This window comes from Mobula birostris, chromosome 13 (assembly GCF_030028105.1).
Source record: "Mobula birostris isolate sMobBir1 chromosome 13, sMobBir1.hap1, whole genome shotgun sequence".
Lineage (NCBI taxonomy): Eukaryota > Metazoa > Chordata > Chondrichthyes > Myliobatiformes > Myliobatidae > Mobula > Mobula birostris.
Genome location: NC_092382.1, coordinates 27,586,250 through 27,609,457, shown reverse-complemented (window position 1 = coordinate 27,609,457; position 23,208 = coordinate 27,586,250). Strand labels below are relative to the sequence as shown.

The 23,208-nt window shown below is 45.8% G+C and overlaps 2 protein-coding genes across 6 annotated transcripts in view; one reads left to right on the top strand and one right to left on the bottom strand.

Annotated features, from left to right (window-relative positions):
• LOC140208657 (uncharacterized) overlaps positions 1 to 23,208 on the top strand; it is a 150,103-nt gene that overhangs the window by 43,729 nt on the left and 83,166 nt on the right. The window lies entirely within an intron of this gene.
• LOC140208644 (uncharacterized) lies at positions 6,336 to 19,257 on the bottom strand. 5 transcript variants are annotated; one of them, XM_072277482.1, is made up of 2 exons: positions 19,211 to 19,257; positions 6,336 to 8,231 (listed from the first exon to the last, which is right to left on the bottom strand). In XM_072277482.1, exon 2 carries the CDS (start codon positions 7,821 to 7,823, stop codon positions 6,519 to 6,521), a length of 1,305 nt encoding a protein of 434 aa, XP_072133583.1. In that variant the 5' UTR covers positions 7,824 to 8,231; positions 19,211 to 19,257; the 3' UTR covers positions 6,336 to 6,518. The 5 variants fall into 5 exon arrangements, with proteins under 5 accessions (XP_072133583.1, XP_072133584.1, XP_072133582.1 ...); XM_072277483.1 differs by lacking the exon at positions 19,211 to 19,257 and adding an exon at positions 18,776 to 18,803; XM_072277481.1 differs by lacking the exon at positions 19,211 to 19,257 and adding an exon at positions 13,948 to 13,997.

Sequence of the window (23,208 nt, the reverse complement as noted above, 5' to 3'; positions counted from 1 at the left end):
CTCCCTGCTGCCAGAGCCTTCAGTGATTTTAGGTGACACCACCAGCGTCGGTCTGGTTATTTTTCTGGCGCTAAACACTCGCCATAGACAGAGCTCCTTCAGCGAGACAGGCTGCACCCGGACCTGAGCCCGACGTGAAGGCGGAGTTGTCTTGGGCGGCAGAAGCTATATAATCGCTATTGCAATTTCCTGATATTTAGTCAGGACCCAACCACCCCATACACCCCCATTGCTTAACAGGATAAAACTCAGAAGAAATACTGGCATGGATAGAGGAATGTCTGGCAGCCAAGAGGCAGTGAGTGAGAATAAAAAGAGCCTTTTCTGGCTGGCTAACAGTGACTCATGGTCTTCAGGGGTCAGTATTCGGTCCGCTATTTTTCACATTATTTGTCGATGATTTGGATAAAGGAATTGATGGCTTTGTGGGAAGGTTTACGGATGATACAAAGATAAGTGGAGGCGTTGGTAGTGCTGAAGAAGCAATGCTATTGCAGCAGGACACAGACAAATTTGGAGAATGGGCAACAAAGTGGCAGATGGAATACAATATTGTGAAATGTACAATAATGCATTTTGGCAAAAGCAACATTAGTGAACTATTATCTGATTGGGCAAACAGTTCAAACAACAGAAGGAAATACAAGTAACACACATCAAAGTTGCTGGTGAACGCAGCAGGCCGGTCAGCATCTCTAGGAAAAGGAACAGTCAACGTTTCGGGCCGAGACCCTTCGTCAGGACGAACTGAAGGAAGAGCTAGTAAGAGATCTGAAAGTGGGAAGGGGAGGGGGAGATCCAAAATGATAGGAGAAGACAGGAGGGGGAGGAATGGAGCCAAGAGCTGGACAGTTGATTGACAAAAGGGATATGAGAGGATCATGGGACAGGAGGCTCAGGGAGAAAGAAAAGGGGGAGGGGGGAAAACCCAGAGGATGGGCAAGGAGTATATTGAGAGGGACCGAGGAAGAAAAAGGAGAGAGAGAAAAAGAATGTGTGTATATACATAAATATCAGATGGGGTACGAGAGGGAGGTGGGGCATTAGCGGAAGTTTGAGAAGTCAATGTTCATGCCATCAGGTTGGAGGCCACCCAGATGGAATAAGGTGTTGTTCCTCCAACCTGAGTGTGGCTTCATCTTTACAGTAGAGGAGGCCGTGGATAGACATATCAGAATGGGAATGGGATGTGGAATTAAAATGTGTGGCCACTGGGAGATCCTGCTTTCTCTGGCGGACAGAGCGTAGGTGTTCAGCGAAACAATCTCCCAGTCTGCGTCGGGTCTCGCCAATATATAGAAGGCCGCATCGGGAGCACCTGACACAGTATATCACCCCAGCCGACTCACAGGTGAAGTGTCGCCTCACCTGGAAAGACTGTTTGGGGCCCTGAATGGTGGTGAGGGAGGAAGTGTAAAGGCACGTGTAGCACTTGTTCTGCTTACAAGGATAAGTGCCAGGAGGGAGATCAGTGGGGAGGGATGGGATCGACGAATGGACAAGGGAGTTGCGTAGGGAGCGATCCCTGCGGAAAGCAGAGGGGGGAGAGAACGATGTGCTTATTGGTGGGATCCCGTTGGAGGTGGCGGAAGTTACGGAGAATAATATGTTGGACCCAGAGGCTGGTGGGGTGGTAGGTGAGGACCAGGGGAACCCTATTCCTAGTGGGGTGGTGGGAGGATGGAGTGAGAGCAGATGTGCGTGAAATGGGGGAGATGCGTTTGAGAGTCAAGTTGGTGGTGGAGGAAGGGAAGCCCCTTTCTTAAAAAAGGAGGACATCTCCCTTGTCCTGGAATGAAAAGCCTCATCCTGAGAGCAGATGCGGCGGAGATGGAGGCATTGCGAGAAGGGGATGGCATTTTTGCAAGAGACGGGGTGAGAAGAGGAACAGTCCAGATAGCTGTGAGAGGCAGTAAGCTTATAGTAAACTTCTGAGTCCTCGGAAATATGGAATATGAGTCCTCGGGCAAGACTCCCAGAAGGTTAATTTACAGGTTGGGTTTGTGGTAAAGGAGGCAAATGCAACGCTGGCATTTATTTAAAGTGAAGTAGCATATATAAGCAAGGAGATAATGCTGGTACTTTCTAAACTCTACTTAAGAGTATTTGGGACCCATATCTCAGAAAAGGTGTGTTGTCATTGGAGAGAGTACAGAGGATGTTCAAGAAGATGATTCCGGGAATGAAGGGGTTAAGATATGAGGAGTGTTTGCCAGCCTTGGTCCTGTACTCCTGCACTGACCTATGTTTAATAAACGCGGGTGGGGAGGGGGTGTTAAATCTCACTGAAACCCACCGAATGTGGAAAGGTCTCGATGGGGTGGATGAGGAGAGGACTTTTCGTATGGTGGGGGTAGCCATAACAGAGGCCACAGCCTCAAAACTGAGCAGCGACCTTTTAGAATAGTTAAGGAGGATTTTATTTAGTCAGAGAGCAGCGAATCCATGGAATTCACTGACACAGACGGCGGTGGGGGCCAAGTCTGTTGGTACATTTCAGGCAGAAGCTAATAGTTTGCCGATCAGTCAGGGCATTACAGGACATGTCGAGGAGGCAGGTGTATGGGGCTGAGTGAGAACCGGGATCAGCCATGATAGAACGGCGGAGCAGACTTGATGGGGCTGAATGGCCTAATTCTGCTCCTTTGTCTTATGGTCTTTTACTGCTAGTGTCTTACACAGTGAAGATTGACACAAAATACTTACTACATTCCACCACTATTTCTTTGCTCTTTTACTAACTCGCCAGCATCATCTTCCAGCGGTACAATATCAACTCTTGCCTCTCTTTTGCTCTTTATATACCTGAACAAATTTTGATACTTGATATTATTGGCTCACTTACCTTAATGTTTCATCTTGTCTCTCCTGTGTGTTTTTTTTTTTCAGTTGTCTCCTGTTGGTTATGTACGTTTGTAAAAGCTTTCCAATCCTCTCATTCCCACTGTTTTCTTGCTATATTATATGACCCTGCTTTTGCTTTTATCAAAAACAGGAGAAACTCTGTGGATGCTGGAAATCCAACTAACACATAGACAAAATGCTGGAGGAACCTAGGAGGCCAGGCAGCGTATATGGGAAATAGTGAACAGTCGATGTTTTGGGCCGAGACCCTTCATCAGAACTGGGGGAAAAAAGATGACACGTCAGAGTCTGGGGGTGAATTGGGTGGAAGAAGTGGTAGGTGATAGGTGAAACTGGGAGAGGGGGAGTAGTGAAGGAAAAAACTTCTTCAGACATAATTTCCTTAACAATTCTCGAAAGATCATTGCTAATGCATCCACATCTCTTCAGTCACCATTTCAGATCTCTGGGGTGTACACCATCTGGTCCAGGTGATCTATTTACCTCCAGACCATCTCTGTTTCCCAAGACCCTTCTCCCGATTAATGTAACTTTACACATTCTGACCAGTGACATCTGCGAATTCCATATTCCTGCCAGTGTCTTTGAAAGATAAGAGTGATGTACAATACTTATTCAGTTCATCTGCCATCACCTTGCACCCCCACCCCATTACTACCTCTCCAGCATCATTTTCCAGTGGTTTGATATCCACTTCCGCCTCTCTTTTACACTATATGTAACTGAAGAAAAAAATTGGTATCCTCTTTAATATTACTGGCAAGCTCACCTATGTATTCCATCTTTTCCTTCTCAATTATTTTAGTTACATTCTGTTGGGTTTTAAAAGCTTCCCAGTCCTCTAACTTCCTAGTAATTTTTGCTCTGTGCCCTCTCTTATCAGCCATGGGTTTACCACCTTACTATTAGAATACTGCTTACTCTTTCTGATGTATATATCCTGTGCCTTCTGAATTGCTTCCAGAAATTACAGCCATTGCAAATGTTTTCATCGCTACCTGTGTTCTTTTCAAATCAATATTGACCAATTTTTCTCTCATGCCTCTCTAATTCTCTTTACTCCACATCTGACTTTAGCTTCTCCTTCTCCAATGTCAGGGTGAATCTGATCACATTAAGATGACTTGCCCCTGAGAGTTATTTGAACTAAAGTAACCATATTAATTCCGGTTCATTACAACACCCAATCCAGAATAGCTGAACCCAAAGTGGGATCAACCATGAGCTGCTCTAAAAAAGCATCTTGTAGGCATTCTAGGAATTCCTCCTCTTGACACCAACACCATCCTAATTTTCCTAATCACCTGCATGATAATCCTCCATGACTATTGTAACATTGCCCTTTTGGCAGGCATTTTCTATCTCCCATTGTCATTTGTGGACCACATACTACTGTTTGGGGTCTCTATACAATTCCCATCAGGGATTTTTTTAAACATTTGCTGTTCCTTAATTCTACCCACAGATTCTACGCCTTACAACACTTGCCACGTCTAATGATTTTATTTAATATTTTACCATAAGCCACACAACCCCACTACCAGCTTGTTCTTTCAAGAAACATATAAGTATCTGGGAAACAAGAGGACCTGCCGATGCTCGAAATCTAGAGAAATACACACAACGTGCTGGAGGAGCTCAGCATGACGGGCAGCATCTATGGATGGGAATCAACATTTCGGGCCAAGACGCTTCAGTGGGACTCTTGATACCCACGTATCTGGAATATCAACAAGCAAAGACAATAGAAAGTAGTGTGAAATAGGGAAAACCTTTGACAAAATTTAGTTCAAGGCAAAAAAAAACCCTGCCAAACAGAGCTCAATTGTTAACAAATACAACAACGGCAATAATCAATTTCATCAATACCGACATTGACTTTTTTTAAATAAAAAATATCACGGTCCCATTTCAATCAGTAAAATTTACAAAGATAAATAAGAACTTTAGAAAACTTTCGAAAAGACTATTTATACTCAAACCCACTTAGATTAACACTACCTTGGACAGAAGGAGGAAGAGAAATAACACACACGAAAGAGAAATCACACAACAGTCAGCTAAAACTTCTAAGTATATATTTTCATCAAAACTGAACAGGGTTCAGCACTCCATGTGTGTATAAGCAATCGTGATAAGAAATACAGACCAGAAAACTTAAATGAGTGGCCAACTCAGAAAAATGAATCGTCACTATGAAAATTTTACTGATTGAAATGGGACCAAGATATTTTTATTAAAAAAGTCAATGTCAGTATTAACCAGTGGAATGAGAATGATCCTCCATGGGAGACATCTCAACGATCTGAGTAGACTAGATGTTGACAAAGAAGCATCGAGCACCTGACTGAGAGTTGGAGAGCTCGTCCCAGAAACAGAGGGGTTTCTTGAAGAAATACAGGACAAGGTGGGTAACAAAAGGAAATAAAAAAATGAAAATATATGAAATACAAACCAACAAGGCAGTAAGTGCAGAAAATGCCAAGAGAAACCAGACACAATCCAACACATTCCAGGATCCTGCAGCAGTTTAACTCAATCTGATTGCTTACACAGGTACAATCAAGTGGCAAATATCATTCACCAAAATCTTGCTTTGAAATACAAACTCATGAATGACCACCATCACTTCATTAAGGCACCATAAATTCAAGCCTGTTCCAGTTAGGGACAGAATCTCACAATTTATATGATAATCAATACATTATTACAGATAGGATAATCTAAAATAACCATCCAGATATAATATTACAGGATAAACAACAGGAACAACTCCCTCAGTAGACAAACCATTCTCAACACACACTTTTCTCGACCAGTGGAGCACCTCACCACAGGTATTGTTTGTGTCAGACAAAAGATTTTATCTGTCAATCAGCTTCCAAAGTTTCCACTCTGTCATTCGTTGCCACACCCCGCTGCTGATTCCCTTCTCATCATACGTTTTTAATCCGACCATCGTCCAGAGCCCCTAACACCGCCCTGTGCAAACCCGCCTCTGGTTTCTGACCCTACTCTGTTGAACATCCAACTAATGGTTTCCCATTCTGCTTTCAGTCTTCAGAGGACAGTGGTGTTTTCTAACAACCCTTTAGAAGCAGGGAAAATGACCCATAATGTGGAAATGAGCCCTGAATAAGGAGGTTAACTCCCAATGTCATTCTTCCTCAGCCCAGAGATTTGAGGGGCAAAGAACATCTCAGACAGAACTGCAGTCAGCTCGACTTCTTCAGTCTGCAGAGAATTCAAGGGAAACCTCTTCACCCACAGAGTGGTGACTGTTTGGAACCCATCACCACAGGGACAGCGAGAGGAGAACAACAGGGGAGGATTTAAAAGGACTGTTGTGGAACTGAATCACTGGCAGGGTCCAGCAGGCCTGAGTTGACTCTCTACTGTACACTAGGTGTGTTATAAATTCACTAAGTACCACAGACAGAGTTTAAAATAGAACTGATTTATTTGTCTCAGATCCAGAATATTAAACTCCAGTCCCATTAGAGGTGAATGTGCCACAGAAAAAACTCCTCCCATGCCCAGTGACCAGGGTGCAGATCTGGGTGTGGTGAGCAGCAGCAATAATTGCAGAGTTCAGCACCAACAGTTACTCTCAAAATTGCATTCAGCAACGATGATGGACAAATATCCAGCATTCAGCTTATTGAAAGTTTCTCAGTGTGAACCCGGCAGTGTGTCACAAGGTTAGATGACTGAGTGAATCCCTTCCCACATTCACAGCAGGTGAATGGCTTCTCCCCAGTGTGAACTCTCTGGTGACTCTGTAGGTGGGATGACTGAGTGAATGTTTTCCCACAGACTGAGCAGGTGAACGGCTTATCCCCAGTGTGAACTCGCTGATGTCTCTGTAGGTTGGATGACTGAGTGAACGTTTTCCCACAGTCTGAGCAGGTGAACGGCTTCTCCCCAGTGTGAACTCGCTGATGACTCTGTAGGTCGGATGACTGAGTGAATGTCTTCCCACAGACTGAGCAAGTGAACGGCTTCTTCCCAGTGTGAAATCGCTGGTGTCTGTGAAGGTCAGATGATCCATGGAATCCCTTCCCACAGTCTGAACAGGTGAATGGTCTCTCCCCTGTGTGAACTCGTTGGTGTGCCAGCAGATCGGATGACCGAGTGAATCCCTTCCCACAGTCTGAGCAGGTGAATGGTCTCTCCTCTGTGTGAACTCGCTGGTGTGCCAGTAGTCCGGATGACTGAGTGAATCCTTTCCCACATTCTGAGCAGGTAAATGGCTTCTCCCCAGTGTGAACTCGTTGGTGACTCTGTAGGTTGGATGACTGAGTGAATTCCTTCCCGCATTCTGAGCAGGTGAACAGCTTCTCCCCACTGTGAACTCGCTGGTGTCTCTGTAGGGTGGAAGAGTGAGGGAATCTCTTCCCACAAGCTGAGCAGGTGAAATCCCTCTCTGCAGTGTGAACTGACTGATGTAACAGTAGGTGAGATGATTTAGTGAATCCCTTCCTACACACTGAGCATGTGAATGGCCTCTCCCCAGTGTGAACTGATTGGTGTGCCAATAAGGAGGATGACAGAGTGAATCCCTTCCCACAGTCTGAGCAGATGAATGGCTTCTCCCCTGTGTGAACTGACTGATGTCTCTGCAGGTGGGATGACTGAGTGAATGTCTTCCCACAGTCTGAGCAGGTGAATGGCCTCTCCCCAGTGTGAACTCGTTGGTGACTCTGTAGGTTGGATGACTGAGTGAATGTCTTTCCACAGATTGAGCAAGTGAATGGCTTCTCCCCAGTGTGAACTGACTGGTGTCTCTGTAGGTGAGATGATCTAGTGAATCCCTTCCTACAGTCCAAGCAGGTGAACAGCCTCTCCCCAGTGTGAACTTGCTGATGTACCTTCAGTTTAGATGAGAAAGTGAATCCCTTCCCACAGTCTGAGCAGGTGAACGGCCTCTCCCCAGTGTGAACTCGCTGGTGAGCCATTAGGTCAGATGACCATGTGAATCCTTCCCCACAAACTCAGCAGATGACCAGCCTTTGCCCTGTGAGAACTAACTGGTGTGTCCACAGGTGGGAAGTCTGAGTGAATCCCTTCTCACACACAGAACAAGTGAATGGCCTTGTCCCAGTGTAAACTTGCTGATGTACCTTCAGTTGAGATGACCGAGTGAATCCATTCCCACTGTCTGAGCAGGTGAACGGCCTTTCCCCTGTGTAAAATGACGGGCGTGCCAGTCGGCAAGATGATCAAGTGAATCCCTCCCCACAGTCTGAGCAGGAAGGATGGTTGACTGAATCCTTTGCTCCACTTCTTAAATATCTGGATAGAGACAGTGAAACTGGTGTGTTGTGCTCGAGATTCCCAGAGACCAATTCCTTCTCATTTTTAACCTGTAAAAAGATTTACAAAATCCATCAATGGGGGTAGGACAACATTTCAGATGAGATCAGTTCAGTTGCCAAGGTGTGATCTGGCATCATACTGTTACAGTGAGATTCAACCCAAGTTGGAGAGAGAAATCATTTTCTAACCGGGCACAGTGCTGGTATCTGGAAATACCATCAAATTCTCTGATGCTCTTCCTGTCTTGATAAGAATGGGATATTTCTGCCATCTCCAATCTGTGACCTGGCTCAGGTTGACTCTCTCCATTGGTATTATTCCCTGTTCCCACTGAGCTGCATGGGTCCTGGCCCCACAGTAACTGAAACACTCTCAAGCAAATAGCCTTAGTTAACGTGCAGCTGGGATTTTCTTGTATGTACTGTTAGTTCAAAGTGCCACAGTTTTAACGCCATGTAAATATCTCCTACTCAGATGTATGGTTGGTCTGCACAGCTGTTAAAAGGAAGTAGAGTGAATATTAGTATTATTTCAGGTTCTTGTCACAGTCTTAGGCTATGTCCACACTACGCCAGATAATTTTGAAAATGCCAGTTTCGAGTAAAAACGATAGGCATCCACACCAAGCATATTTCAAAATATCTCTGTCCACATTAGAACGGATATTTGGGCGAATCTCCTCCCACTGGGTATGCGCAGGACACACAGAAAACAAGCGAAGAGGAAACAGTATACTTGGTGTGTGTTTGTCCAGTTACAGAGTAGAAAACTTTAAAAGGAATTGCTCTTGGCTCTTGCGCAGGAGGACTTAAAACTGAAATCAAGTACTGGAGCGTATGGAGGCAATGGACGGGGAGTTCATGGACAGCATGACCCGGCTGACGACAAACATCGAAAAACTGACTAACTCTGTTGCATTAATAAAGCACCTTGTTAAATGTATAAAACATGTCTGCATCAGTGTTATCTTGTATTTCAATACAACGTTACATTAAGCTGTTACACATCTATTTGTCAGAGAAGTACTTGCATAGATAGGTAAACCACCTTCATACAAGCAAGGACAGAGAACAGGGCAAAGTGAGTATACTTATTTATTCAGTAAGCTATGGGTCAAGGTATTTGGTGAGTACATTTCTAACTCTTCTGGCTTCAGTCTCGTTGCCGTCTGTTCTGAAATTGTTAGGTTGGTGGGGGGTTGTGTTCAAGAAAACAACAAAATGCGGTGCTGCGGCGATCTGTTCCGGCACGTCATGACAGCATTTTTAAATAGTCAAAAAAGCTCACTTTACAATTTAACTCTCACGCTGTTCACACCGACTGCCCGTTATAACAGCCGTCCGGCAGTGCTTGCGCAGTACCAAGCAGCAGCAGAAAAAGCATTGTTGTTGTGGTGTTGTCATGACAGCGTTTTTAAATCTCTCCATTTACCCCGTACACACTACGATGGATATTAGGCGTTTTCAGATTTATTCACTCTGGAGACAGTTTCTGAAAATCTCCTTTTTCGGGGGATGAAAATGCCACTTTAGTGTGGACGGAGGGTCAAAACAAAGAGTAAAAGGTTTGTTTTCAAAATTATCCGGTGTAGTGTGGACGTAGAAAAGTACAACGCAGAAACAGGCCCTTTGGGCCATCTGGTTTGTGCTGAACTATTTAAACTGCCCACTCCCATACCCCTACCATCCAGGTACCTATGCAAACCTCTTAAATGTTGAAATTGAGCTCGCATGCACCACTTGTGCTGGCTGCTCATTCCACACCCGGATGACCATCTGTGTGAAGAAGTTTCCCCTCATGTTCCCCTTAACGTTTCACTTTTCACCCTTAACCCATGGCCTCTGGTTGTCGTCCCACCCAATCTCAGTGGAGAAAGCCAGCTTGCATTTACCGTATCTATAAACCCTCATAATAGTGGTATACCTCCATCAAACCTTCCCTCAATCTTCTACATTCCAAGGAATAAAGTCCTGACCTGTTCATTCTTTCCTTATAACCCAAGTCCTCCAGACCTGGCAACATCTTTGTGAATTTTCTCTAAACTCTTTCAACCTCTTTTACATCTTTCCTGCATGTTGGTGAGCAAAACTGCACACAACACTCCAAGTTAGGCCTCACCATTGTCTTGTATAATGTCAACATAACATCCGTCTCCTGTACTCAGTACTTTGGTTTACGAAGGCCAATTTGCCAAAATCATTCTTTTTGTCCCCCTCGAGCTGTGACACCACTTCCAGTGAAATATAGACCTGAATTCCCAGATCCTTTTCTTCTACAGCAATCCTCGTGCTACCTAGGTCCTATCAAAATGGAACACCTCACACTCATCTGCGTTAAATTCCATTTTCCGTTTCTCAAACCATTTTCCCAGCTGGTCCAGATCACACTGCAAGCCATGATAGTCTTCCTCGCTGACCACTACACCATCAATCTTGGTGTCAGCCACAAATTTGCTGATCCAGCTAACCATGTTATCATCCAGATTATTAACATAGATGACAAACAATAACAGATCCAGCACTGATCCCTGTGGCACACCACTAGTCACAGACCTCCAGTCAGAGAGGCAACCATCTGCTACCACACTCTGGCTTCTCACAAAGCCAGTGTCTCATCCAATTTACTATCTCATCTTGAATGCTGAGTGACTGAACCTTCTTGACCAACCTCCCATATGAGACTTTGTTAAGTGCCTTGCTAAAGTCCATGTCGACAACATCCACTGCCTTGCCTTCATCCACTTTCCTGATAACTTCCTCGAGAGGCTCTGTAAGATTGGTGAGACATGACCTACCGTGCACAAAGCCATGCTGTCTATCCTTAATCAGTCCACATCTATCCAAGTACTTACAGTATATATCCAGTTCCTGCACACACGTTCCAATAGCTTTCCCACTACTGATGTCAAGCTCACCAATGTACAATCTCTTAGTTTAATTTAGAGCCTTCCTTGAACAGTGGAACAACATTGGCTGTTCTCCAATCCTCCAGTTCCTCACCTGTCACTAAGGGTGATTTAAATATCTGTGCTTGGGCCCCGACAATTTCTGCACTTGTCTGCCGCAGGGTCCCAGGGAACAACTTGTCAGGCCCTGGGGATTGATCCACGCTAATTTGCCTTGAAGACAGCAAGCACCTCCACCTCTGTAATCTGTACAGGGTCCAGGAAGTTGATGCTGCTTTGCCTCACTTCTATAGACTCTGTGACCATCTCCTGTGTAAATACGGATGCAAAAAAAATCTCCCACATCTATTTTGTCTCCTCATATGGATTACCATTCTGATCTTGCAGAGGATTAATTTTTTCCCTTGCAATCTTTTCACTCATAATATATCTGCAGAATCCCTGAGGATTCTCCTTCACTTTGTCTGCTGGGGCAACCTCATGCCTTCTTTTATTTCTTTCATAAGTGTTCACTTGAATTTCCTGTACTTCATAAGTACCCCAATTGTTCCAATCTGCCTGTACCTGGTATGCACCTCCTTTTTATGAATCTGGGGGAGGAAAGCCAAAGGGGTGATAGAGCTGTACGGTGGGAGGTAGGGGTAAGGGGGGGGGGGGGCTAAGCTAAAGTTACAGGGGGATTGGGGGCCTGAATAACAGAACAGATAGTGGAGAGGTTGTGGAGACAGATGTTGTTCAGTCCTCAGACAAAGTCAGGAATGAAAAACATTGAGCATGGTGCAGTGAATATGCTGAGCCCTGTATATTTCAATACAAGGAGCAGCGTAGGAAAGGCAGATGTGTTCAGGGCATGGATCAACACCTGGAATTATGACACTAGGATCTGGCCACTGTGGCGTGGGACAGGCTGCCTTATGGCAAAGGTAAGCTTGGTAAATTGAGGACTTCAAAGCAAAATTTTGTAAGAACAAACTGGGCATGTGCTTGTCAGAATAAAAGGTAAAGATAGAAACTGTATCTCTTGGTTTTCAAGTGATATTGAGAACCTGGTGAAGCACAAAATGGAGTTGCATAACAGGGATAGGCAGGTAGGTTCTTATGGAGTATAAGAAATGCAAGAGGACACATAAGAAATAATTCAGGACGGTTGAAAGAAAGCATGAGATTCCCCTCACAGAAGAGATAAAGGATAATCCTCAGGGATTCTGGAGATAGATTAAAAGCAAAAGAATTGCAAGGCACAAAATTGGTCCTCTGGAAGACTGGAGTGGCAATCCACGTGTGGAACCAAAGCAGATGGGGGAGATCTTAAATATTTTTTCCATCTCATTTACTCAGGAGATGGACACAATGTCAATGAGAGTGTGGAAAAGTGGCATTAAAATTATGGACCCTGTACAGATTAAAGAAGAGGAAATGTTTGCTATCCTGAGGCAGATTAGGGTGGATAAATCTTCAGGGCATGATAAGGTGCTCCCTTGGACCCCACGGGAGGCAAGTGCAGAAATTGTTGGGGCCCCAGCAGAGATAATTAAATCATCCTTAGTGACAGGGGAGTTATCAGAGGATTGTAGGATAGCCAAAGTCATTTCGCTCTTCAACATAGAGCATAGAAATCTACAGCATATTCCAGGCCATTCAGCCCACAATGTTGTGCCAATCATGTAACTTACTCTAGAAGCTGCCTGGAATTTCCCTAGCACATAGACCTCTATGTTTCTAAGCTCCATGTACCTATCTAGGAGGCTGTTAAAAGACCCTATCGTATCTGCCTCGACCACCACCGCAGGCAGTGCATTCCACACACCCACCACTCTGTGTAAAAAACTTACCCCTGACATCCCCTCGGTATCTATTTCCAAGCAGCTTAAAGCTACGCCCCTCATGTTGGCCATTTCAGCCCTGGGAAAAGCCTCTGGCTATCCAAATGATCAATGCCCCTCATCATCCTATACACCTAAAAAAGGCTCTAAGCATAAACAAGGAAATCATACATTGCTTTGAGGATTTGTTGGAAGTGTACAAAAGTATGAGGGTATAGATAGGGTAAATGCAAGCAGCTTTTTCCACTGATGTTGGGTGGGACGACAACCAGAGGTCATGGGTAAGTGACTTCCCCATTTATACAGCACAACACAGGCCCTTCGGCCCACAATGCTGTGCTGAACATTATTTACTTCAGAAATTCCCTAGAGTTCCCCATAGCCCTGTATTTTTCTACATGCTGTGTACCTATCCAGGAGCCTCTTAAAAGACCCTGTTGTATCCGGCTTCATCACAGTTACCGGCAGCCCATTCCACGCACTCACCACCCTGTGTAAAAAAACTCACCTCTTGTGGTGATATCACGTGTCAGGACGTGACTGGACAGAGTTCTGAGCATGAGTAGAAATGAAGAATGATCTAGAAGCATGGCAGTGTAAGACATGGTTTTGCTGCTGTTAAATACAAGTTCAATTCTGCAGAATATGGTTTGTTATTAGTAACCCACGGTACGTATAAAGAACACAACACCCCGACATCTCCTTCGTACCTACTTCCAAGCACCTTAAAACTGTGCCCTCTCTGCAGATTTTCTCTTGTTTGTGACTGGAGGCAGAACAAAGGTGATTTTCACAACAGCTGATGTAAAAGATTTTGTTCCCTTTCTCCGAGTTCCCGATCCTTGCATTTAGACAGCTGGAGCTCAGCTCTGTCTGAGAGACCCATCGGTTCCCATTCCCTCATCAGCCGGAAGCTCCCCGGGGCCCGTGTACGGATGGTGGGGCTGAGAGAGAGGGAAGAGAGCAGGACTGTCCCGGGATTTCGGGCCACGGTGTCCGGAATTAACAGCAATTGTCCCGGAGGCTCCCTCTTACCTGCAGCAGATCTACTTAGGCCCACTGTACTGCGCGCATGCGTGATATTCGACAACGTCACAACCTTTACGCCTGCGCATTTGATCGGTGCTTCGGCGAAATTTCTAATGCAGGGATTTATGGGTAATCACGGCGCCATTACAAGTTTCTGTAAGCACCTGTTCCATGTCCATACCTAAGTTTTTTTTGTTCAGCAGCTGTTTTAACGAAGAAAGCGGCTCCCATAAACAATATACTCAATATCAACGTGTATCAAATGCCAAAGTAAAATCCTCTTACAAACGTAGATATAAAACACAACAGATTCTGCAGTTGCTGGAAGTACAGAGACGGAAACACACAAAATGCAGGAGGAACTCTGCAGTTCAGGTAGCGACTAAGCAGAGGAGTACATAGTCTAGGCATGCTGAAAGGGTTCGGCCTGAATGTTATCTACTTATTCCTCTCCACATTTGTTGCCAGATCTGCTGATTTCTTCCAGTATTTTGCAGAAATTAACCAACATTTTTTTTTCAATCAATCAGTTTCCAAATGTTTCATTTGTAGACACAAATTGCTGGTCTGATTCCTCCTCCTCCTCATAAACTCTAGACCACATCTCTCTCTGGAGCCTCAAAGCCCTGACTCAGGCCGGCATCTCATTGGTTTCTGACTCTGCTCCATCAAAGAATCATTCGCTAGTCTGCTGTCAGACTTTAGAGGCGCTTTGCAACAGCCCAGCTGTCTGAGGCACAGTCCTTTGAAATTAGTGAAAATGACCAAAAACGTTGAAAAGATCAGCGAAGAAGGAGTTTAGCTAAATTACTTCTTAGCACTGAAGAACTTCAAATACACAGGGAGCTCATCGTCTTATTCAGCCTGGGGAAAATCATGCAGGAAATTCATGCAGGTGTATAAGTTGATGAGAGATATTGGTCGTGTGGATAGCCAGAGGCTTTTTCCCAGGGCTGAAATGCCTAACACAAGGGGCATAGTTTTAAGGTGCTTGGAAGCAGGCACACAGGAGATGTCAAAGAGTGGTGGGTGTGTGGAATGCACAGCCAGAGACATTGGTAGACGTGGATACAGTAGGGTCTTTTAAGACACTCTTAGACAATCGACAATAGGTGCAGGAGTAGGCCATTCAGCCCTTTGAGTCAGAACCACCATTCACTGTGATCATGGCTGATCATCCACAATCAGTATCCAGTTCCTGCCTTCTCCCCATATCCCTTCACTCCACTATCTTTAAGAGCTCTATCTAACTCTTTTTTGAAAGAATCCAGAGAATTGGTCTCCACTGCCTTCTGAGGCAGAGCATTCCACAGAACCACAACCCTCTGGGTGAAAAAGTTTTTCCTCAACTCCATTCTAAATTGTCCACCCCTTATTCTTAAACTGTGGCCTCTGGTTCTGGACTCCCCAAACATCGGGAACATGTTTCCTGCCTCCAGTGTGTCCAATCCCTTAACAACCTTATACATTTCAATCAGATCCCCTCTCATCCTTCTAAATTCCAGTGTATATAACCCCAGTTGCTCCAATCTTTCAACATATGACAGTCCCACCATCCCGGGAATTAACCTTGTGAAACTATGCTACACTCCCTCAATAGCTGGAATGTCCTTCCTCAAATTTGGAGACCAAAACTGTACACAATATTCCAGGTGTGGTCTCACCAGGGCCCTGTACAACTGCAGAAGGACCTCTTTGCTCTTATACTCAATTCCCCTTGTTATGAAGGCCAGCATGCCATTAGCTTCCTTCACTGCCTGCTGTACCTGCATGCTCACTTTCAGTGACTGATGAACAAGAGCACCGAGATCTCGTTGTACTTCCCCTTTTCCTAACTTAACACCATTTAGAAAGTAATCTGCCTTCCTGTTCTTGCCACCAAAGTGGATAACCTCACATTTATTCACATTAAACTGCATCTGCCCACTCATCCAACCTGTCCAAGTCACCCTGCATTCTCATAACGTCCTGCTCACATTTCACACTGCCACCCAGCTTTGTGTCATCTGCAAATTTGCTAATGTTACTTTTAATCCCTTCATCTAAATCATTAATGTATATTGTAAATAGCTGTGTTCCCAGCACCGAGCCTTGCGGTACCCCACTAGTCACTGCCTGAAAAGGACACATTAATCCCTACTCTTTGTTTCCTGTCTGCCAACCAATTTTCTATCCATGTCAGTACCCTACCCCCAATACCATTTGCTCTAATTTTGCACACTAACCTCCTATGTGGGACCTTATCAAAGGCTTTCCGAAAGTCCAGGTACACTACATCCACTGGCTTTCCCATGTCCATTTTCATAGTTACATTCTCAAAAAATTCCAGAAGATCAGTCAAGCATGATTTCCCCTATGTAAATCCATGCTGACTGGGACCTATCCTGCCACTGCTATCCAAATGTGCCACTATTACATCTTTTACAATTGATTCCAGCATCTTCCCCACCACTGATGTCAGACTAACTGGTCCATAATTGCCTGTTTTCTCTCTCCCTCCTTTCTTCAAAAGTGGGATAACATTAGCTACCCTCCAATCTGCAGGAACTGATCCTGAATCTATAGAACATTGGAAAATGATTACCAATAGACAGGTACATGGAGCTTAGGAAAATAGAGGGCAATGCGGTCGGGAAATTCCAGGCAGTTTCTGGAGTAGGTTACATGATTGGCACAACATTGTGAGCTGAGGGGCCTGTAATCTGCTCTAGATTTCTGATTCTATGAAGTTCAAGGGAAATCTCTTCTCCTGCAGAGTAGTGACGAGTTGCAACCTGTCATCATGGGGAGAGTGAGAGGTGAAGTGAACAACAGGGCTAGACTGTAAAATACTGATATGGAACAGAAACATGAGCAGGGACCAGACGGACTGAGTGGCCTCTCTAGTGTACAGAGTGAGTGTGGTAGAGACAGTAAGTATCTGTGACATGAGATTTGAAACAGAACTGATTTATCTTTTACAGATCCACAATATTAAACACCAGTCTAGTTTAAGGCTAACATCAGAAGAACGTTGGATTTGATAAGGTACACCATGCAAGGCTTATTGAGAAAGTAAGGAGGCCTGGGATCCAAGGGGAGATTGCTTTGTGGATCAAGAGCTGGCTTGCCCACAGAAGGCAAAGAGTGGTTGTAGACAGGTCATATTCTGCATGGAGGTCGGTGACCAGTGGTGTGCCTCAGGGATCTGTTCTGGGACCCTTACTCTTCGTGATTTTTATAAATGACCTGGATGAGGAGGTGGACAGATGGGTTAGTAAATTTGCTGATGACACAAAGGTTGGAGGTGTTGTGGATAGTGTGGAGGGCTGTCAGAGATTACAGCAGACATTGATAGGATGCAAAACTGGGCTGAGAAGTAGAAGATGGAATTCAACACAGACAAGTGTGAGGTGGTTCACTTTGGTAGGTCAAATATGATGGCAGAATATAGTATTAATGGTAAGACTCTTGGCAGTGTGGAGGATCAGAGGGATCTTGTGGTCCGAGTCCATAAGTCACTCAAAGCTGCTACGCAGGTTGACTCTGTGGTTAAGAAGGCGTACGGTGCATTGGCCTTAATCAACCCTCAGATTGAGTTTAGGAGCTGAGAGGTAGCGTTACAGCTAAATAGGACCCTGGTCAACCCCACTTGGAGTACGGTGCTCAGTTCTGTTCACATCACGACAGGAAGGACGTGGAAACCATAGAAAGAGTGCAGAAGAGATTTACAAGGATGTTGCCTGGATTGGGAGCATGCTTTATGAGAATAGGTTGAGTGAACATGGCCTTTTCTCCTTGGGGCGACAGAGGATGAGCGGTGACCTGATAGAGGTGTATAAGATGATGAGAGGCATTGATCTTGTGGATAGTCAGAGGCTTTTTCCCAGGGCTGAAATGGTTGCCACAAGAGGACACAGGTTTAAGGTGCTGGGGAGTAGGTGCAGAGGAGATGTCAGGGGTAAGTTAAGTTTTTTTTTGCACAGAGAGTGGTGAGTGTCTGGAATGGGCTGCTGGCGATGGAGGTGGAGGTGGATATGATAGGGTCTTTGAAGAGACTCCTGGACATGGAAGTTAGAAAAATAGGGGGCTATGGGTAACCCGAGGTAATTTCTGAGGTAAGGATATATATGAGGTAAGGCACAGCATTGTGGCTGAGGGGCCTATGTTCTGCTGTAGTTTTTCGATGTTTCTAATTTCTATTCACATTCCTCCAGCCTCACTGGACAGGAACACTGAAACATCAAGTGAGAAACAGCAGGAGGTGGCCATTCGGCCCCTCTAACCATCAAGAAGATGACAGCTGCTCTCCCATCTCAGCCACATGTTTCTGCCCAATCCTCATTTCCTCGATCCCTTCGGTCTCCACACATCTGCTGGCCTCTGTTTTATGTGAGGATGATCACTGAGTCTTCACTGGCCTCTGTGGTGGGGATTTACAAACATTCACCACCCTCAGAATGGAGACATTTCCCCTCATCTCAGTCCCAGAGAGTCCACCCCCTTTTTCAGAGACTGGGATCCCTGGTTCAGCCGGTAATGATGTTGTGCATTTCAATGTGTTCACCTCTCAGTCCTCGATTCTCCAAATGAAAGGGTTATCGCATTTGATCTTTCTTCATATGATGACCCCACCACTCCAGGGATCAGTCTGGTGAATCTTCATTGCACTCTCTATAACAAATACTCTCTAACCTCTTTGTTAATCCTCTATGGAATTAATTTCCATCTCCTGCAGCCCCGTGTTGTCCCAACCACTCACCTCCCACCCCCGTCACTATTTCCACCTTCCCACCTCCCCCTCACCTGGATCCACCTCTCACTCCCCAGCTCTTGCCCCATCCCCACCCCTCACCTCTTTTCTCGGACTATTTCCCGTCCACTCTCAGTCCAGAGGGAGGGTCTCGGCCCGAAATGTTGACGGTCCATTTCCCTCCACAGATGCTGCCCGACCCACTGAGTTCCTCCGGCAGTTTGTTCTTTGGTCTGTGTGACCCGTGTTAGTGTGGGGAGCGGGATTTTACACCATATTCCCGGTACAGTCTCAACAAAACACAAATAATTGTCACTTTGCCCGGACCATTGGCCCCGCTTGCAGGGCAACAGTCTGCCGGTGTTTGCCCCCCAATGTGGTGAATCGCCACCACCGTGGGCTCAGACATTTCCACAGATGAGCCCCTCCTGTCCCCACCGGGACAAACATCCTGTCCGCCCCCTCTCTCACCGTCTTCATCCTCTCCCTCCCCGGGGAACCGGCATCAAACCGACGGGCCGAGCGGTCTCCTCCTACCTCTCAGCGACACATCAGACTCCGGCCGCAGGAGACGCTTCACAAACGCCCAACTTCCCTCGGAGGGAAATGGAAATAAATCAGAAAGCGGACATTTACTTTGACGGTTGTCCCGCCGTGACGGAAAGTTCGGGAGACGGTGTCGGCGGAGGTAACGCCCTCTCGGTTGGTCCACCTCCGCTATTGGCTGGAAGCAGTGATTGACATCGCTTCGCACCAATGAGAATAGAGCAGCGCATGAATGCTCTGTTGACAGCGGTGGGGGAGGGGCTGGTCACGTGATCAGTAGCCCAGCCGTTAAACCGACCAAGCTCGAGCTCACCAGCGCGCGGGGCACAAAAGGCCCCGGATGATCGGTTGAGGTGAGAAGGGGTCTCCGGGTTGGGGGTCTCACCGGGCGGCGTTTTCAACACCGACTTCGGGTAGTTGCTGTGACTCCGGACTCCGTGACCCGCAATCCCGGGACAGTCCTGCTCTCTTCCCTCTCTCTCAGCCCCACCATCCGTACACGGGCCCCGGGGAGCTTCCGGCTGATGAGGGAATGGGAACCGATGGGTCTCTCAGACAGAGCTGAGCTCCAGCTGTCTAAATGCAAGGATCGGGAACTCGGAGAAAGGGAACAAAATCTTTTACATCAGCTGTTGTGAAAATCACCTTTGTTCTGCCTCCAGTCACAAACCAGAGAAAATCTGCAGATGCTGGAAATCCGAGCAACACACACAAATTGCTGGAGGAACTCAGCATTAGTACTCTTTTCCATAGATGCTGCCTGGCCTGCTGAGTTCCCCCAGCATTTTGTGTCTGTTGCTTGTTCCACCTCCTCTTGTTCTGGACTTTTCTACCCGTGAGAACATGTTTTGTCCCACTCTCTCTGAGTACATAATGATATCAAACACCTTTGCCCTGGGCAACAAGTAGCTTTCACATCACAAATGTGCCAGACTCCAATGAGACAGACTACTGCCCTTCCCTTCATATTCATTGGCATTGCCATCACTGAGTTCACCACCGTCAGTCACCTCGGGGAGGGTTCAGGGGAAATATTTATGTACAATACAGAAACTGGTGTTACCTGTGTGTATTGTGGTGATGCAAAAGTTGCTAGAGAATTTGAAAGTGGTAAGAAGTGGAGTGATAGTTTGAATCTGACTTTTTAAAGCGTCATTTAGCAAGCAAATCAGATATGGACAATGTGCAAAAGCTCTGGCGAGAAATTCCTACATTACCCGTTACAGGCCTGTGACATTGGTTGTGTGAGAGTGCAGATGAACTCCATCAAACCCAGAGGAGATCAAAGTTCTTATTAACAGTGATTTGCTAGCTGTTAAAATGAATAGCTCAAAATTTTAGTGCCCACACGTTGTCACTGGGCAAAAAATTGCACAGCACAAGATTTTTCCGCACACTGGTCATTACAAATTACAGGGGAGACCTCCAGTGTCCCCGATGCCCTCACCTACAAGATGTGCATCCAGCTGCAGCTTGTAACCCTGCACTTTAAGGAGTTGAAATGGATGAATTCTGGATCATCCAGGAGATGGAGGCGGTGATTGATATGACATGAAGAGAGGTGAGTTACACCCAAGGTTCAGGACATAAGAAACTGGGTGAGAGTCAGGAAGGGGAATGAGGTTAAATAGCCATCGCAGAGTACTCTTGTGTCCATCCCACACAACAACAGGTGGACCACTTTAGAAACTGTTGAGGGGATTACTGACAGAGGAAAATCAAAGGGGTGAGAGGGGATTCGTTAGTTAGAGGAACAGAACAAGAGGGGACTAATATCCCAGTGGTGAGGCTCGCTAGTGCTAGTGTGGGTGGAGGGGTGATGTGGTTAAAATAAGTTGTAGGGGATTTGGGAGATAGAATGACAGAACAGATAGTGGGGAGGGTGAATTCAATTGAATTGACTTTATTACATATATCCTTCCTATACATGAGGAGTAGAAATCTTTACATTACATCTCCGTCTGAATGTGCAATATATAATTTATGGTCATTTATAATAAATAGTTTGTACATACAGCAGTCAATATAACATGGAAATGCACTTGTATCAGCATGAATTAATCAGTCTGATGGCCTGGTAGAAGATGATGTCCCGGAGCCTGTTGGTCCTTTTGCTGTGGTACCATTTCCTGGATGGTAGCAGCAGGAACAGGTTGTGGTGAGTTGGGTCGCCAATATGCTTTGGGCCCTTTCTCACACAGAGGGTTGTGGTTCTGTGGAATGCTCTGCCTCAGAAGGCAGCGGAGGCCAATTCTCTGGATTCTTTCAAAAATGAGTTAGATAGAGCTCTTAAAGATAACGGAGTGAAGGGATATGGGGAGAAGGCAGGAAAAGGGTACTGATTGTGGATGATCAGCCATAATCACAGTGAATGGTGGTGCTGGCTCGAAGGGCTGAATGGCCTACTCCTGTACCTATTGTCTATTGTCTACACACCTGTCTCTGTAAATGTCCTGAATAGTGGGAAGTTCACATCTACAGATGTGCTGGGCTGTCTGCACCACTCTCTGCAGGTTCCTGCGATTAAGGGAAGTACAGTTCCCATACCAGGCAGTGATGCAGCCAGTCAGGATGCTCTCAATTGTGTCCCTGTAGAAAGTTCTTAGGATTTGGGGCCCATCCCGAACTTCTTCAGCCGTCTGAGGTGAAAGAGGTGCTGGTGTGCTTTTTTCACAACACAGCCGGTATGTACAGATCATGTGAGATCCTCGGTGATGTTTATGCCAAGGACTTAAAGCTGTTCACCCTCTCAACCCCAGATCCATTGATGTCAATCGGGATTAGCCTGTCTCCATTCCTCCTGCCGTCCACAATTTGTTTTTTTTAGATCAGATTGGATTCAACTTTATTGTCATTGTGCCAAGTACAGATACAAAGCCAATGAAATGCAGTTAGCATCTGACCAGAAATGCAAAGAATAGTGTTATTTACAAAATAACTGAGAGTAAAAAGTAAGTACTACAGCACACAAATATAAAAGTACTGAGACAGTAATACTGTCCCGAGTAGTACTGAGACGGGTGCAATACTGCTTAGCGCTGTGATGAGAGGTTCAGCAGGGTCACAGCCTCAGGGAAGAAGCTCTTCCTGTGCCTGCTGGTGTGGGAGCGGAGGCTCCTGTAGCACCTACCAGATGGGAGGAGAGTAAAAAGTCCATGGTTAGGGTGAGATGCATCCTTGATAATGCTTTTCGCCCTGCCCAGGCAGCATTTATGGTAGATGTTCTCAATGGTGGACAATTAGGTGCCGATAATCCGCTGGGCAGTTTTCACCACATGCTGGAGTGCTTTGCAGTCCGATACAGGACAATTGCCATACCACACTGAGATGCAGTTGGTGAGTATGCTCTCAATGGTACAGCGGTAAAAGTCCGTCATATCCTGGGACAGAGGAGAGCTTTATTGATGCTCCGCAGGAAGTAAAGGCGCTGTTGCACCTTTTTGATCAGGATGGAGGAGTTCAGGGACCAGGTGAGATCATCGAAAATGTGGACACCAAGGAGTTTGAAGCTTGATACACGCTCCATTACAGATCCGTTGATGTAGATGGGGACGTGAGTGTGGCTCCTAGCATGCCTGAAGTCCACAATGATCTCCTTGGTCTTCTGGGTGTTAAGAGGCAGATTGTTATCAGCACACTACACAGCCAGGTGCTGGACCTCATCCCTGTAGGCCATTTCGTCATCCCCTCTGATCAAGCCAACCACCATGGTGTCATCTGCGAACTTGATTATGGAGTTAGAACCATGTACAGGAACACAGTCATAGGTGAAAAGGGAGTACAGAAGAGGGCTCAGCACACAGCCTTGAGGCACGCCGGTGTTCGGGGTGAGAGTGGAGGAGGAGAGGTTGTCTAACTTAACTGATTGGGGTCTGTTTGTCAGAAAGTCCAAGGTCCAATTGCAGAGGGATGAGCTGATACCAAGCTGGCGAAGTTTGGTGATCAGCTTGAAGGGGCTTACAGAATTGAATGCCGAACTAATGTCAATG

Excerpts from the sequence above, each read along its gene's own strand:
- LOC140208644 (XM_072277482.1), bottom strand. The coding sequence starts at position 7,823 with ATGGCTCACCAGCGAGTTCACACTGGGGAGAGGCCGTTCACCTGCTCA.